The 16,622-nt window shown below is 39.1% G+C and overlaps 2 protein-coding genes across 4 annotated transcripts in view; both read left to right on the top strand.

Annotated features, from left to right (window-relative positions):
* The window catches only part of LOC139164579 (protocadherin gamma-A4-like), a 183,859-nt gene that overhangs the window by 15,065 nt on the left and 152,172 nt on the right, over positions 1-16,622 (top strand). The window contains exon 1 of one of the 3 annotated variants that reach the window (XM_070746901.1): positions 13,358-15,929. The exons of the other annotated variants lie outside the window; for them this stretch is intronic. Coding sequence (XP_070603002.1) covers positions 13,512-15,929 — 2,418 coding nt within the window. The 5' untranslated portion in view covers positions 13,358-13,511. Of the gene's footprint in view, positions 1-13,357; positions 15,930-16,622 lie in introns of those variants that run through there. 3 annotated transcript variants of the gene reach the window in all.
* On the top strand, positions 373-2,784 carry LOC139163440 (protocadherin gamma-B5-like). Its single transcript, XM_070744243.1, has one exon. It carries the CDS (start codon positions 373-375, stop codon positions 2,782-2,784), a length of 2,412 nt encoding a protein of 803 aa, XP_070600344.1.

Here is a 16,622-nt window from a genome sequence, read left to right as displayed (position 1 = left end):
TTTAATATCCACTCAACTCCACAATCAACATGATACTTAAGTAGCAGCCTACAGTATAATGATGTTCACACTGTGTTTGGTCGGAAGCGGAAAAGAAGCATTCCTTGCTGTTCTCTTTATGAGCCTCAAAGTGTCGCTGTTGATCAACCTCATCAGCACAGTCAGTGGAAATCGATTTTTTACTCTAAGATTATTTAACCAGTACTGTGTAGACTGAAAAGAGGGAGAGAAAAGAGAGATACTGAATACTGAAGCTGCCAAAAGGAAACTGCATGACATTTCTTCAAAATTCCTTATGGAATTTTCTTCCCCCTTGATGAAAATTTGATCCAATTTGAAAGGAACCAAACAGGTCAGTGGGGAGAGGTCAAAATGGAAAGAAAGAAAAAAAAGAATGGAGGAGCATACAGAAGGCAAGTATTACTTCTCTTGCAATTATCATTCCCTTACTGGGTTGCTTCAGAGCAAATTCATTATATAATACCGGAGGAAATGACAAAAGGTTCTATTGTGGGGAATCTCGCTAAGGATCTGGGGCTGAGTAACAAAGAACTGGCAAAACGCAATGTGCATGCAGCCTCGGTGGATGATATGAAATATTTTAGAATCAATACAGAAAATGGAGATTTCTATATAAATGAAAGGATAGACCGGGAAAAAATATGTGGCAAAATTCTCTTTTGCTTGGTTAATTTTGAAATCGTGATTGAAAACCCTCTGAATATTTTCCATGTAAATATAAAAATCCAAGATATTAATGATAATGCCCCACAGTTCCTTAATGGCAATATCAACTTGGAAACAAGTGAAGTTACTTTGCCAGGCACCAAATTTCTCCTTGGAACAGCTGAAGATGCTGATATTGGAATAAATTCTCTACAGAACTACCAGCTCAGTTCCAATCCATATTTCATTTTGGAAGTAGAAGAGAGTCAAGATGGAAATAAATTTGCAGATTTAGTTCTGCAGAAACCTTTAGATCGTGAAAGTCAAGAATATATACATTTGGTTCTTATGGCAATGGATGGAGGTGAACCTAGAAAAAATTCTACAGTGCAAATATTAATAAACATTACTGATGCCAATGACAACCCTCCCATTTTTACTCAAGAGATCTATAGGGTCAGTCTAACAGAAAATGCTCCTATTGGAACTACTGTGCTCCAGACTTCAGCTTCTGATGATGATGAAGGCATAAATGCTCAAATCAGGTATCATTTCAGCAACCTACCAATAAAAGCACAAGAAAAATTTAGTATGGATCCAATCAAAGGGGTAATTATTCTCATTAAAACATTAGATTTTGAAGAAACCAAAGAATATATTATAACAGTGGCAGCAAAAGATGGTGGAGGATTAGTAACACATTGTAAAGTGCAAATACAAATTATAGATGAGAATGACAACTTCCCAGAGATAACAGTGGTTTCTTTATTTACCCCACTTCCTGAAAATTCTAGGTCTGAAACTTTAATTGCTCTTATAAATGTTAAAGATAAAGATGCTGGTGATAATGGAAAGATAACTTGTTATTTACAAAATGACTTGCCATTCAAGATACTTCCATCATCCAACAATTACTACAAGCTCATAACAGACAGACCTCTGGACAGAGAAAAGGTATCTCAGTATAATATTACAATCACAGCCACTGACAAAGGAATTCCTCCATTGAACACAAATAAAACCATCTTTCTGCAGATCTCTGATATCAATGACAATGCTCCTGCTTTTGAAAAAGCTTCCTACAGCATCTATGTGCCAGAGAACAATCCTTCTGGTGCCTCCATCTTCCAGATTCAAGCCTTTGATCAGGATGTGGAACAAAACTCACAGGTCACATATTCAATCCTTGCCAGCAACATTGAAGAACTTCCCATCTCCTCCTATATCTCCATTCATTCTGAAACTGGCATCATCTATGCCCAGCGATCCTTTGACTATGAGCAGTTCAGGGAATTCCAGCTGCAGGTGAAGGCCAAAGATGGCGGGAATCCCCCTCTCAGCAATAATGTCACAGTCAGGGTGTTTATCCTGGATCGCAATGACAACAGCCCCCAAATCCTTTACCCTTCAACAAACTCCAAGGACTCTGCCCTCTTTGAGATGGTCCCTCATTCAGCTGAGGCAGATTATCTGGTAACAAAGGTGGTGGCTGTGGATGCCGATTCTGGACACAACGCCTGGCTCTCCTACCAGCTGATTCAAGCCACAGAACCAGCCCTCTTCACTGTTGGCTCCCATACCGGTGAGATCAGGACAGCAAGAACTTTTCTGGAGAGAGATGCCATGAAACATAGACTGGTCCTTCTGGTGAAGGATAATGGACAACCGCCTCTCTCGGCCTCTGTCACTCTGAACCTGGTGTTTGCTGAGAACTTCCAGGAGGCCCTTCCAGAGATGAAAAACCAGATGAAGAGTTCAGAGGATCAGTCGGACCTACAGTTCTATTTGGTGGTGGCCTTAGCTGTGATGTCATTTTTATTCCTCTTGTCAGTGATTCTGGCTCTTACGATGAAACTCCGGCAGTCAGAGAATCCTAGATTCCTACAATGTTTTGCTCCAGTCCCACATACCAAATCTGGTGCAATATTTCCTTCAAATTTTGAAGAAGGGCCATTGCCTTATTCCTACCAACTTTGCCTTTCATCTGAATCCAGAAAGAATGAGTTTGCTGTGCTGACGCCAAATATTCATATTGCTGAGAATGTTCTTTGTGATGAAAAATTTGGTATATCTTTTACAGAAGTTGGAGGGAAAAAATTACCTTGTGAGGTGAGATAATAGAAAGGTAAACTTCTTACTCTTTGTCATAGGACAATGCTATCTATATGTTTAATTTTCAGTTAATTGTATTTTTCCAACTCTTAGTTGCATAAATCTCTGTTTTAGATATATTTATCTATCTCCATAAGTTGTGCAGTAATGAATCTCATTTAATATACAGTACATTTTGTCGGGATTTAGAAGACCCCCTTACCTTAGACAAGGCGCTCAGCCCGTGAGGAGTGAGCCGGGAGCTTCCAGAGGTAATGAATAGTGAAGTACAGACAAGCATGTTCGAATGAACAAGTTACTTTTTATTAGAAAAGTACAAAAATAATAAATGTCTGGAGAGACATGAAAAGCACATCCTCTGGCTAGGATGTATAGAGAAAAGAATATATCCTCTGAATAAGGACAGCCCTTCTTCTTGGAGAAGGACAGGATGTGAGCAAACAATTACATCACACAGGAGGAGCTACCTTACTAGACAGAATTAACTCTCTAACTACTGGATGTTTCTCAATGTCATGGGGGCTGGCAATTTCCAGCGTGACACCCCTTCTTTGTCAGTCATCAGAGACAAGAGGGACATCTGGACATCAAGACATCAATTCACTTAAGGCACAATTTGTTGGTGAGGTATTCATGTTGATCAGCTGGTAATGGCTTATTCAGCAAGTCAGCGATCTGCTCAGTAGTAGCCACATACTGAAATTTCACGAAACCATCTTTCACCTTCTCTCGGATATTTTGATACCGGATGTGAATGTGCCGTGAACGAGCTCCAACAAATTCAGCTTCAGCAATGAATGCAACTGAAACATTATCCTCCATAATAACAATTGGTGTCATAGGACCTTTCCAAATACTATCAATGAGAGGAAAAAGAGACATTAATGCATTACAGCAATCAGAAACACATGCATATTCAGATTCAGTTGAAGAGCAAGAAATAAACTTCTGCTGCCTAACTTTCCAAAAGAAAGGACAACCATTTAAAAACATGATATAACCAGAAGTACTTTTTCGTGTTTCTGTGTCACTTGCCCAGTCAGCATCAGCATAACAAATCACTTCAGGGTACTCAACATGATCTGGCTCAAGGTACAGCTTCTTGCCTTTCGTGAGCTTCATGTATCTGAGCAGCTTCTTTATGCAAGACCAATGAAACGTGGTAGCCTTTCCAACGTATCTGGACAGTAGATTCACACTCAGTGAAATGTCAGGTCTCGTCCAGCTGCTGATGTACAATAGCGATCCAATCACTGACCGGTACAATGTTTTGTTCTCAAAATCAGGATACTCTTCTCGGGTTAACCTGTAAAAGTCAGTTTGCATAGGAGAACGACAAGTATGCGCATCAGACATGTTACAATTTTGTAAAAGCTGGTCAACCTTTCTTTCTTGTGAAAGAGAGAACCCCTTCTCAGTTTTCTCAAACTGAACACCTAGATAATCATTGATATGCCCTAGGCTTTTCAAGGTGAAATGTTTCTCAAGGCCCTTAGCAAAAGTTTGACTAGTGCTTTCATTGAGACCTACATAAACAATATCATCAACATAAACAAGAACAATTTCATAAGTCTTACCTTGCCCCTTTGTGAACACGCATCCATCAGATTCGGACTTAATAAAGCCCATTGAATTTAGCTTTTGGGATAATAATTTGTACCAGCAGAGGGCGCTCTGTTTGAGGCCGTATAAAGACTTGCTCAGAAACCAAACCTCTCCTTCTCGGTTCTGGAATCCAGGAGCACCTTTGACGTAGATCTCTTCATTCAGATCAGCGTTCAAATAGGCAGTCTCTACATCAAACTGGAAAACTTCTAAACCCAAAGCAATAGCAGTGATTAGGGCAATCTTGACACTTTCATTTCTGACTGTGGGTGAGTATGTATCTGTGTAGTCATCCGGATAAACTTGAGAAAATCCTTGAGCTACAAGCCTAGCTTTGTACAGCTTTTCCTCATTAGGCTTTTGTTTGACTTTATACACCCAGCGTGTGCCAATAACTTTCTTCTTGTTAGGAGGCTCCACCTTCTGGAACACTTTAAGTTTCTTTAAACAGTCCAGTTCGTGTTCCATAGCCTCATGCCATTTTTCTTGTTCAGAGTCAGGCAAAAGTTTGATCTGGTGAAAATGATCAGGTGGAAGTGTAAGATTGTTACACATGAAAAGATAAGGAGAGTCAGATACTTGCTGTGCAAATCTCTTTGGAGGAGTTCCTTTGGTAGTTCTCTTGGAACGTCTGGGAACGCTGGTCCATCCTTCATCATCATCTCCGCCTTCAAGTTCATCACCAGAGGTTTCCTCGGCAACTGTCGAAGGTTGTTCAACATCTGGAACATCAGGAATATCTGGCACAGATCCCTCGGTATCAGGACTCTGGACACTTTCCTTAGGGAAATAAACTGAAGTATCATTACTATGTATACTGGACCAATTTGTGTCTTCCTCAAATTTGGCTGAATTAGAAATATAAACTCTGTGATGAGAGTCAGCAAATTTGTGGTACTTGGAGACTTCATCAAAGCCGATGAATCTCATTCTTTCTGACACAGGACCTCCTTTTCTTCTCTGTTCAACTGGAATGTTAACAGTGGCATAACAACCAAAAATGTAAATGTTTTGAATGTCAGGTTTCTTGCCATGGAGCAAGTAATAAGGAGTGTCTTGAATGACGCTACTCCATGTTCTGTTAACAATGTAATTAGCATACCTTAATGCTTCGCCCCAGTATGAAAAGTCCACGTTTGCATCCTCAATGAGACAATGAAACATTGTCTGCAGAATCCCGTTCCTGCGTTCGCACACACCATTGTGAGCCGGCGTCCCGGGTGATGAGGTCTGCTGGCGGATTCCATTCCTGGCCATCCATCCTTGGAACTGTTGCGACATAAATTCGCCTCCACGATCACTTTGAATCCGCTTGATCCAGACGTCGTGTTGGGTAAGTATCTCTGCAGCAAAGCCTTTAAAAGCCTCAAACGCCTCTGATTTTTGTTTTAAAAGAAAAACATAGCCAAATCGTGAGTAACTGTCAACTACAGTTAAGAAGTACTTACGTTTACCAACAGTAGGCCGAAATGGACCGACAACGTCGGTATGGACCAATTCAAAGATGCGTGTACAGAGCCGGACAGCAATTTTTGGAACTGGGGAATGACGGGATTTTGCGGAATTACAAATTTTACAATCTAGGTAAACCTTGCAAGCCCCATCAATTGTGAACCCATCAACATATTCAGACATCTTTGCTAAGACGGGGTAAGAAGCATGCCCCAAGCGACGATGCCATCTGTGAATGCACCTGGAATGAAAAGATTTGTTTGTTAACATGTGTTTAACATTTTTAACAGCATTAGGAACCTCAGGGGTTTCATTGGTTTTAGGAACCTTTGAACTAGCGGTGGCACCAGGGTTTCTCTCTGGACCTGTGCAGTCGCCCTTTGGAACGCTTATACTTACACTACCTTTGCTGGCAGGTTTGGGTTGCAAATAAAAAACACCTTTGATGGGGATGGCAGTAGCAAGAAGTTTGCCATCCTTGAAAATGTTGGTGTCAACAAGTTCAAAGTTTATTACAACCTTCAATTCTTCTCTCAGGCAATATCCACTAAGGATGTTGTTCTTGGCAGTTGGAACGTAGAAAACATTTGAGATAAGGGAGTCCAGTTCTTTGACGAAGACTTTTCCTTTTCCTTCCACCTTGGAACGTAGATCACCAACTCCAGACACTTCTTTGACATCTGTTGGGTGTAGCTCACTGAAGGATTCCTTCCGGTACGCGATGTGTGCCGCTGCTCCACTGTCTAGGGTCCATAACTCACGAATGTCGTAGAGTGGACTCTTGTCAGGAACAATGCTGAGGTGGATGGTACCAACATAAGTAGGTTTCTCATCTTTGGAGTCTTTGGGAGTTGACTTTGCAGCTCCAGAACTCTTTCCTCTGGATCCTTTCTTGTGTGCGCCTTTAGGCTGGGTTGGATAAGGTGGATGATCAGTCTCGCCAGACTTCACACTTTGCACATCAGGAGATTTGCGAGTGTCATCCTTCTTAAAAGGTTTCTGGCGTGAGTACTTTGGAGTACTTGTTTTCTGCTGACCGCCCTTGGCCAAGTTAGATTTAAATGCTGCTGACATAGGTCTAAGGCCAGTGTTCAGCAACTCTGCTTCTTCAGTTAGCATGTTACAGAGTCTCTGAGTAGATTTCTGGGCCATTGGGAGTATGCTGAACTTGTAAATAACTTCCTTCCATTCAGGACCAAGAGAAGTTATAATAGCCGCATTGACTTGATTATCATCATAGCGGTATCCTCTTTCTTCTAAATCTTTATGCATTGTAAGGAGTTTAGAAAGGTGAGGTGCAAGTTCGCCCCCTGTTGGAAGTTTAGTATTATTAAACTTGGCTATCAGTATGTAATTGCCTTCATCTGATATTGGCCTAAACATGCCATCTATTGACTGCAATATCTGAGCTGAAGTAATGTCATGTGTGTCATATCTCTGTGACAACTGTGAATCCATGCTCATGAGAATGAGTAGCTTGGCTTTTATGTCAGCTTCCCTTTCTTCTGCAGTCCAGCGCCTTACTGGTGGATTATGAACAATCCCATCTATGTCATGAGCCAGTAGGTGCAAATTTATTCTGTGAAGCCACTTCCTATAATTGTGTCCATTAGGTAACAGCACAAACTCACCTTTCAGAACAGAGGAGGTGATGGTCTGTCTTGCTGGAGCAGTCATCTGGACCGCTTGGAGCGGTTGGGGTTGAGCCCCTACCCCTCCTGACAAACCTTGTGGCTGTACCATCTGGGGAAGTTGTGCAGGCATCTGCGGAATAAAAACTGGAGGTATCTGCGATGAAACAGAAGTACCTGGATTAAATGGATCTTTTCTTTGCATTTCAGCAGCCATGTCTGCCTGGGAAAGTCCCTGTCTGGCTTCTGGCAATGGTTTTTCCTTTCGGACGTTCCATCCACTAGTGGCCGCTGTTGCGTAACTTGCAGCAGTGGGGGAAAGCCTCCCCCTTTCTCGGCTTGCAACGGCTTCAGACTGCAAATGGACCATTTTTTTATCTTCGAGCTGGGTAGCCCTCCCTTGTTCAAAAGGAATGTGTTCTATGTGAGAGCGTGATGGGAAAAAATGTGTGACCACAGGAGGATTTACGATGTGCCCATGCGTATCTTGGGGTGAGTGGGAGGAATGGATTCCTTCTGTCTCTCCCTGTGGAGAATGAGCACGTGAACTGCCTCTCAGGGACATAAACTCCATTTTTTCTGCAAGAAGTTTAAGCTGAAGTTTTTTTAGAGATCGTAACTCAGTTCTGACTTCATCAGCCTTTTTAAAATAACTGAAATAAATTTCTTGCTGCTCTATAGTTTTCATTGTAGGAAGGTTTTCAAAACGGAGACAGACTGATTCTAAAGAATTTATCTCCTTCTCATCCTTCTCAATGAGCTGCTCAATTTTCTGCAGATTTAAGGAAGTTCCTTTTATTTTAGCAGAAGTGAGAGAGCTAAAATCATCTAGGTGCCTTGTTTTGGTTTGAGCCTTAACGTGGGTCCCGGATGATTGCGAGGGGAACAGAGTTAACGTCTCCTCCTCCTCATCTTCGCTAGGATTAATGGAAAGACTGCCGGAGGGCTCACCCTGGGTAGATTTACAATCCTTTTCCCTGGTTTCTACATCATCAATGAAGTAAGATTCACTTACGGTTCGTTGAGTGCAGGGGTCAGCTAGAAGAAGCTCCTTCTCACCTTGCAGAGACATGGTTGGATTCCTTTTACAATCGGTTGCACGAATTGTCTCCTTGAGTTGGGCCAACTGGTCGCTCGTGAGAGAATCAACGTATGACTGCGTGAGAGGATTACGTTTCTTTTTCGCTGGCATCAGGGAAAAATTCCTAGGAAGCTTACGGAGTGTAAGCGGGGTCTGTTACTTCAATAATAACCGTGCTCGGCCACCATGTCAGGATTTAGAAGACCCCCTTACCTTAGACAAGGCGCTCAGCCCGTGAGGAGTGAGCCGGGAGCTTCCAGAGGTAATGAATAGTGAAGTACAGACAAGCATGTTCGAATGAACAAGTTACTTTTTATTAGAAAAGTACAAAAATAATAAATGTCTGGAGAGACATGAAAAGCACATCCTCTGGCTAGGATGTATAGAGAAAAGAATATATCCTCTGAATAAGGACAGCCCTTCTTCTTGGAGAAGGACAGGATGTGAGCAAACAATTACATCACACAGGAGGAGCTACCTTACTAGACAGAATTAACTCTCTAACTACTGGATGTTTCTCAATGTCATGGGGGCTGGCAATTTCCAGCGTGACACATTTAATACTGATTCCTATGACACACTTTCACTGACTTATTGTCTGTTTTATAATATTTATTAAAAATTAAACATCTGTTCATATTACATCGGAAGTGATGTTCTTCATAATATATGTCTAAGAATAAGACGAGAGGTTTGATTGCTTTGAGGTTGCATGTTTTCAAGAGATAATTGTTGCTTTGTTATCTAATAATAAACATTTAAGTGGATCACGCATAGTAGAATGGATAAATGAGGTTGGAAAATATATTGTAATATATCCAAAATCTTATTTTCTTTGGATATTTATTGAATTTTAAATTTCTTTTATTCTTTGATTAAATGTGAGTAAAAGAGCAATTTACATGTTCCATTCTAATGCAATGCTGAATCCTTGATCTTTTAAAAGTTGATACAGGACAGTTCAACAATCATAAATAAATACAGCTTTTTGCCTGTATTTATTTTGTCTAATTAACTAATTATTCTGTTCAAATAGTATATCAGGTTTGGTACAAAGCATTACATAGATAAAGGTCAGTGTGCTTAATGCAGGGTGTCAAACTTGATTTCACTGAGGTCTGCATCAGGGCTGTGTTTGATCTTGGGGTGGGTGGGCAGGGTGAGCGTGGCCATCTTAATGTCATTTGTGTCAGCGCCTGTGGTGGCCAGAATGCTCTGCTAGCAAAAACAGTCTCCTGAATTCCATTTTTTTTGGCTATGATGGCCTCCTGCAACCCTTTTCACTGGCAGAGCTTTGCAGGAAATTTTCACAGTCAAAATACAGAGCTCGGGAGCCCATTTTCAATGGCAGCACCACCACAGGTCGACCCTTCACTATTTCCAGGGTGGCCCTATGAGCCCGATCTAAGCATCCCACTGGCTACATCCAACCCACAGACCTTGACTTTACCCCAATGGCTTAATATTTCTGTATGCTTTCTTAGTGTTACAAAACTGCAACAGGATTTAATATGAGTAAGAGAGTCTGATAGTTAAAAGTGTGTGAATACCAATGTAAAGTAAAGACCAACTTTCATTTCCCTAATACTCTTTATAATTGTGAGCTAAATTCATCCTTCGAAGCAGTGTTTCTCAACCTTGGCTGTTTGAAGATGTGTAGACTTCAACTCCCAGAATTCCCCATCCAGCAACGCTGGCTGGGGAATTCTGGGAGTTGAAGTCCACATATCTTCAAACGGCCAAGGTTGAGAAACACTGCTTCAGAGCACAGTACATATTGATGTGTTTCTTTTTGATATGTTTTCTTATGACCTTCCAAAGCTCAACATACTCCAATTTATTAGTGAAACTTCTGTTATTGTTCATTGTCCCTCATTTTTTAATTAAATCTATAGTTTTATCCGAGATTGTTGACTGTACAAAGTGTTTTTCCAGTGTTACTACAGATGTTGCAGATTCAAGAATGTTTTTGATGATTTGTTTATTTTGGTCTGTAATGTTCATCTCTTCACTAGAAGAAAACAATTTGTTAGATTAATCTCAAAATTTCTGTTCTCCGTTAACAGCTTATCTCTATTTTTTGTTGTTGTGCGATGTCTATATCATTTTTGTATGCTCTTTATCTTTACTTTAGTTCATATCATTCTATGATCACTCCCGTTAAAATGATTGACGACAGTATAATTGCAAAATATGGTGTTATCACGGGACGTGATGTAGTCAATTTCACTTGTGTACCCAAATGGACTCTTCCATGTCCATTTTCTGCTGGCTTTTTTCTTGTAAAATGAGTTCATGATATAAAATTCCTGTCCTTCAGCAAAATCTATTAGTCTGTCACCTCTATTATCTCATTCACCACTTCCATATGGGCCAGTCACATTTTCTCCAAGCATTATTCTTCCTATTCTTCCATTAAATTCAGCTATTGGTATTTAGTATCAGCATTTTTCTGTGTTACGTCATTGCAAAACTCTTCAATCTCATCATTCTATTGACCTCGGAAGGATGGAAGGCTGAATCAACCTTGAACTGTTGAGAATCAAACTGCCAAACTGAAGGCAGTTGGCAATCAGCAGAAGTAGCTTGCAGTACTACATTCTAACCACTAGGCTACCACTTTGCTTTGCTTTTTGCTTTGCTTTGCACCAACTCTGAGTATTGACTGTTCCAATGAAGTTTTAAAATCTCAATTTACAGACCTCGGTGCAATGCTCTTTGCATACAATAGACCTGGTTTCTTTTATGATTTGCATGAATTGTGTAATTATCTCATTCATATCTATTGTATTTGCATCATTCCTCCCACATTATGTCACTGGACATTCAATGGACATTCTTGAATAAGAAACATTCCCCTCCACTGCAGCTTCACTGTAAATTCATAAATATCTGATAAGATCTGTGCAACCCTACTTTTAGTTTTCATCTCCAGATTTCACCTCATGTTAACTTGAACAATAATATAGCTCTTTTCTACCTTCCTGTTATCTGTTAGTGAATTTCTCTGCTCTCCATTTTTAAATGATACAAAGAATTTTCTTAGTGATGTGTTAACATCTTTATTTTATTTTATTATTATTATTACATTTTATTTATATACATACATACATACATACATACATACATACATACATACATACATACATATATATATATATATATATATATATATATATATATATATATACACAATAAATCAATACAACTATATTTTAAAAAAACATAGAACATAGAAAAAACAAACAGTGTTTGGACATGTTTGCTGCATATCCTATAGAAAAAACGGTTCCAACTATGGTAACATTCTATTATAGCTCTATTAAATTATTTGCATACGCCAGTTTTGAAAAAGAATACACATCTTAAATTATACAAAGCATTCTATATCTTAATATCAACAACATGTTAAAACATCTTTAAGCATGTTTCGGCTAAATAAATATAACATGGTAACTTGGACTTTTAGAAACATTTCCTAAAGTTCTTCAAAAGGTATTAAGTAAATTTGACAGCCAGTAAGTAAAAGTATGTCCCTGTGTGTAATCCTTTTCCCCCATCCATTTTCTTTCGATTTTGACAAATTCTTGGAGGGTGCCTAAACAAGTCCCTGTAGTTTTCCTGGCAAGATTTTTCAGAAGTGAATTGCCATTTCCCCCTTTGTACAACTAAGAGAAAGTGACTGTACTAAGGGCACCCAGCTGGCTTTGTGTCTAAGGTGAGACTAGAACTCATGGTCTCCCTATTTCTGAAATAGGAAACTCAGTAGGAAAATATTTGAAAGTTCTTGCTATAAATAATATTAAGCATAGCATTATTTGAATTTTATTGAGGCATTGATCTATCATCAACTCATAAATAAACCAAAATGAACCCTGAATTTCCTAGAATAATTGTCAGAAAAGTGACTGAAAATAAAACTGCTATTATCACAATGCTGCTATAGTCTAGACTAGAGTCACTTCATTTGGAATACTCTACAATTCTGATATATCCACATGAAAAGAAATAGAGCTGGGAATTGTGTAGGAAATGGCATTAAAACAGGAGCCTGGAGCAATTTAAAAGAAAAAGATGTGGACATAGTTATCTAAAAAAAAGATAACTTGACCTGAATATGATAAAACCTCTGGGAATGATTTGGGAAAGGGAAAGCAAAATATTTTTTGTTTTAATTGATTAATTAATGCTCAGTGGAAATTACTGTCAGTAGTGTCAGGGGTCATAAAAAGTATTATCAATACAAAATTCTTAATACAGTATTCATTATTTTATGGTCTGCTTGTGAGGTTTTTTGAAGACATATACTATACTGTATATCCTATTATGAAAAATGGGATACATTATATCCTAACCCTAACCCTTCATATACTGAATTTAGAATCTTTATTTTAAAATCCATCATTCAGAAGTCATGCTGACCATAGTATATTAACAGATGCAACATCAATAAACCAGTGGTAAATTGTTACTGAGAAATTATGATAAGTTCACATAAATACCATCTACAAATACAGTTTGCATTTAAAGTTGCAAAATCAATTGTGCATATGTACCTTTTTTAAAAAGCAGAGCTGAGTGAAGCATGAAAATAAACATATGCTGTGGATATAGATGCTTTCGGCCATGCCACAACATATGTTTTAAATCCTTAGCTTTAAATTTATGAAGATAAATGTTCTTGCAATGTTCTGTTTAAACCTCAAAGTGCCGCTGTTGGCCAGCACAGACTACTAAAAAGAGTTCATGCTCAATATGTAGTTCTATCAATGCTGTCTAAGAAAATTGAGAAATAGAAAGTCAGAGCTGACTTGCAGACTGAAGGAAAACTGGTTCAGGTGGTACAAGAAAAGGGGCAATTTTCCTTGTTCAGATTTCATCTGTTCTCAAGACCATTTCATCTGATGACAATAAGTTTAAAAGAAGAAGAGGAAGGGGTTATAGCCTATTATTGAAGAAGACACATGGACACAAAGGACATAAAGAATGGCAAAGCATTCACAAGGCAAGTGCTGTTTATCTCACTATTCTGTTTCTCCCATTGGGCTGTCTCAAAACACATTGATTATTCTGTACCAGAAGAGATGGCAAAAGGCTTTGTTGTGGGGAATGTTGCAAAGGATGTGGGATTGAACATAAGGGAAGTAGAAAAACAAAATTTACGTCTAGTTTCTATTGCTAACATGCACTACTTCAGCATCAATGCAGAGAACGGAAACCTTTATGTAAATGAAAAGATAGATCGAGAAGTAATATGTGGGAAGGCTCCACTCTGTCTTCTTAGTTTTGAAGTTGTGGTTGAAGATCCTTTGAATGTTTTCCATATAACTGTATCAGTTGAAGACATTAATGATAATGCACCATATTTCTTGGACAATAACTTCAACTTAGAAATAAGTGAAACCACTTTACCTGGAACTCGATTTCTCCTTGCAAAAGCTGAAGATCCTGACATTGGAAAGAATGCCCTACAAAACTATGAGCTTAGCTCCAATCTTTGTTGTAATTTAGAGATTGGAGAGAGAAAAGATGGAAATAAATACACAGAACTAGTGATTAATAATCCATTGGATCGTGAAAGTGAACCATATGTACATTTGATCCTTAAAGCAATGGATGGGGGTGAACCAAGAAAAACTGGGACTGCCCATATATGGATTAATGTCACTGATGCCAATGATAATCCACCCATTTTCACTCAAGAACTCTATAAGGTCAGATTGAAGGAGAATCTTCCAATAGGGTCTCCTGTGCTCCAGGTCATGGCTTTTGATAAAGATGATGGTACAAATGCCCACATCAGATATCATTTTGGCAATATGCTTGGAAATAACCATCCCATATTTCATTTGAATCCAGGCAATGGAAAAATCAAACTTATGGCCCCCTTGGACTTTGAGGAAACTGCAGAATATACAATAACAGTTGTAGCAAAAGATGGTGGTGGCTTAGAAGCAAACAGCAATATTGAAATAAAAATATATGATGAGAATGATAATGCACCAGAGATAAACCTGGTCTCCTTATTTAGCTCACTCTCTGAAGATACTCCACCTGAAACATTAATTGCTTTAATCAGTGCAAATGACAAAGATGCTGATGATAATGGAAAAGTTACATGTCATTTAGAAAATGATATTCCTTTCAAGATCCTGCCTTTTTCTAATAATTACTACAAGCTCCTAATAGATAGACCTCTAGATAGAGAAATAATTTCTAAATATAATATTACAATCACAGCCACTGACAAAGGAACTCCTCCACTGAGCTCAAATAAAACCATCTTTCTGCAGATCTCTGATATCAATGACAATGCTCCTGCTTTTGAAAAAGCTTCCTACAGCATCTATGTGTCAGAGAACAATCCTTCTGGTGCCTCCATCTTCCAGATTCAAGCCTTTGATCCAGATGTGGATCAAAACTCACAGGTCACATATTCAATCCTTGCCAGCAACATTGTAGAACTTCCCATCTCCTCCTATATCTCCATTCATTCTGAGACCGGCATCATCTATGCCCAGCGATCCTTTGACTATGAGCAGTTCAGGGAATTCCAGCTGCAGGTAAAGGCCCAAGATGGCGGGAATCCCCCCCTCAGCAGCAACGTCACAGTCAGGGTGTTTATCCTGGATCGCAATGACAACAGCCCCCAAATCCTTTCCCCTTCAACAGACTCCAAGGACTCTGCCCTCTTTGAGATGGTCCCTCGTTCAGCCGAGGCAGATTATCTGGTAACAAAGGTGGTGGCTGTGGATGCCGATTCTGGACACAACGCCTGGCTCTCCTACCAGCTGATTCAAGCCACAGAACCAGGTCTCTTCACTGTTGGCTCCCATACGGGTGAGATCAGGACAGCAAGAGCCTTTCTGGAGAGAGATGATGTGAAACATCGACTGGTCATCCTGGTGAAGGATAATGGGCAGCCATCTCTCTCAGCTTCTGTCACTCTGAACCTGGTATTTGCTGAGAACTTCCAGGAGGCCCTTCCAGAGATGAAAAACCAGATGAACAGTTCAGAGGATCAGTCAGACCTGCAGTTTTATTTGGTGGTGGCCTTAGCTTTGATGTCATTCCTATTTCTCTTCACAATGATTCTGGCAATTGCAATGAAACTTCGGCATGCAGGGAATCTCAGATTCCTACAGTGCTTTGGTCCTACTCCCCCTTCCACAGCTGGGGTCATATTTCCACCCAATTTTCAAGATGGGACACTGCCTTATTCCTACCAGCTTTGCCTCTCTTCAGAATCTAGAAAGAATGAATTTATGTTCTTAACACCAAATGGTCCTGCTACTAAAAGTACCCTTAATGGTGATAATAGTGTTCCTTTTGTAGGCAACAATGAAAATCAATTAAATTCAGAAATGGATCATGATATTAAGGTAAAAAAACTTTTCAATAATTTGTTTTATTTAATATTCTGTTATTTTTTTTGTGCTATTGAATTTGTAAATTGGGAATGCAAGATGTACTATAGTGTTTTGTTTTTCATTTACACAGTTAACTAAATATTGTAACTTTCCATTTTCTACAGATTGCCTTTCACACTATGAAATCTAGCATCTGTGCTGCTAGATTTCATAATTTAAAGATCCCTGGTACAACTGTTGGGTCAATGCCTTTATAAGACATTGTTGTTTACAATTACATAAGTTGTGTACAATGTCAACATGCTGACCCCTGAAAGGTACAAAACATTGGATAATCTTGAATGGTATGTCTAAAAAGCAGCTACATTGCAAAGTTCAGTTTAGTTAATATAATATCATTTGAACATCAGATTCTTTACATAGCCCCTTTGTTCCTTTCATTAAACCTAATGGACATTATGGAAAGATTTTACAGCAATCCCCCTTTAGGTACTAGGGAGCAAAACTACCAGAATAAGTCCAATTGCATTAATGAAGGATATCAAATTCATAGCATCATATTCTCTTTCATTTTATGTTGCACATTTCAGTAAAATATGTCTATCTCCCAATTATAGAAACTTTAAGGTTGGGATAGAATCTCGGAGGCCAGGGACTTTCTCAAGTTTTGTTTTGTTTTAAATCAGAGAATATTTCAATACAGGA

Source organism: Erythrolamprus reginae, chromosome 3 (assembly GCF_031021105.1).
Source record: "Erythrolamprus reginae isolate rEryReg1 chromosome 3, rEryReg1.hap1, whole genome shotgun sequence".
Lineage (NCBI taxonomy): Eukaryota > Metazoa > Chordata > Lepidosauria > Squamata > Dipsadidae > Erythrolamprus > Erythrolamprus reginae.
The sequence above is the reverse complement of the archived record's forward strand: the minus strand, read 5'-3'. Positions and strand labels throughout refer to the sequence as shown.

Bases quoted from the DNA above. Each gene is read 5' to 3' on its own strand.
- LOC139163440 (XM_070744243.1), top strand. From the start codon at position 373: ATGGAAAGAAAGAAAAAAAAGAATGGAGGAGCATACAGAAGGCAAGTA.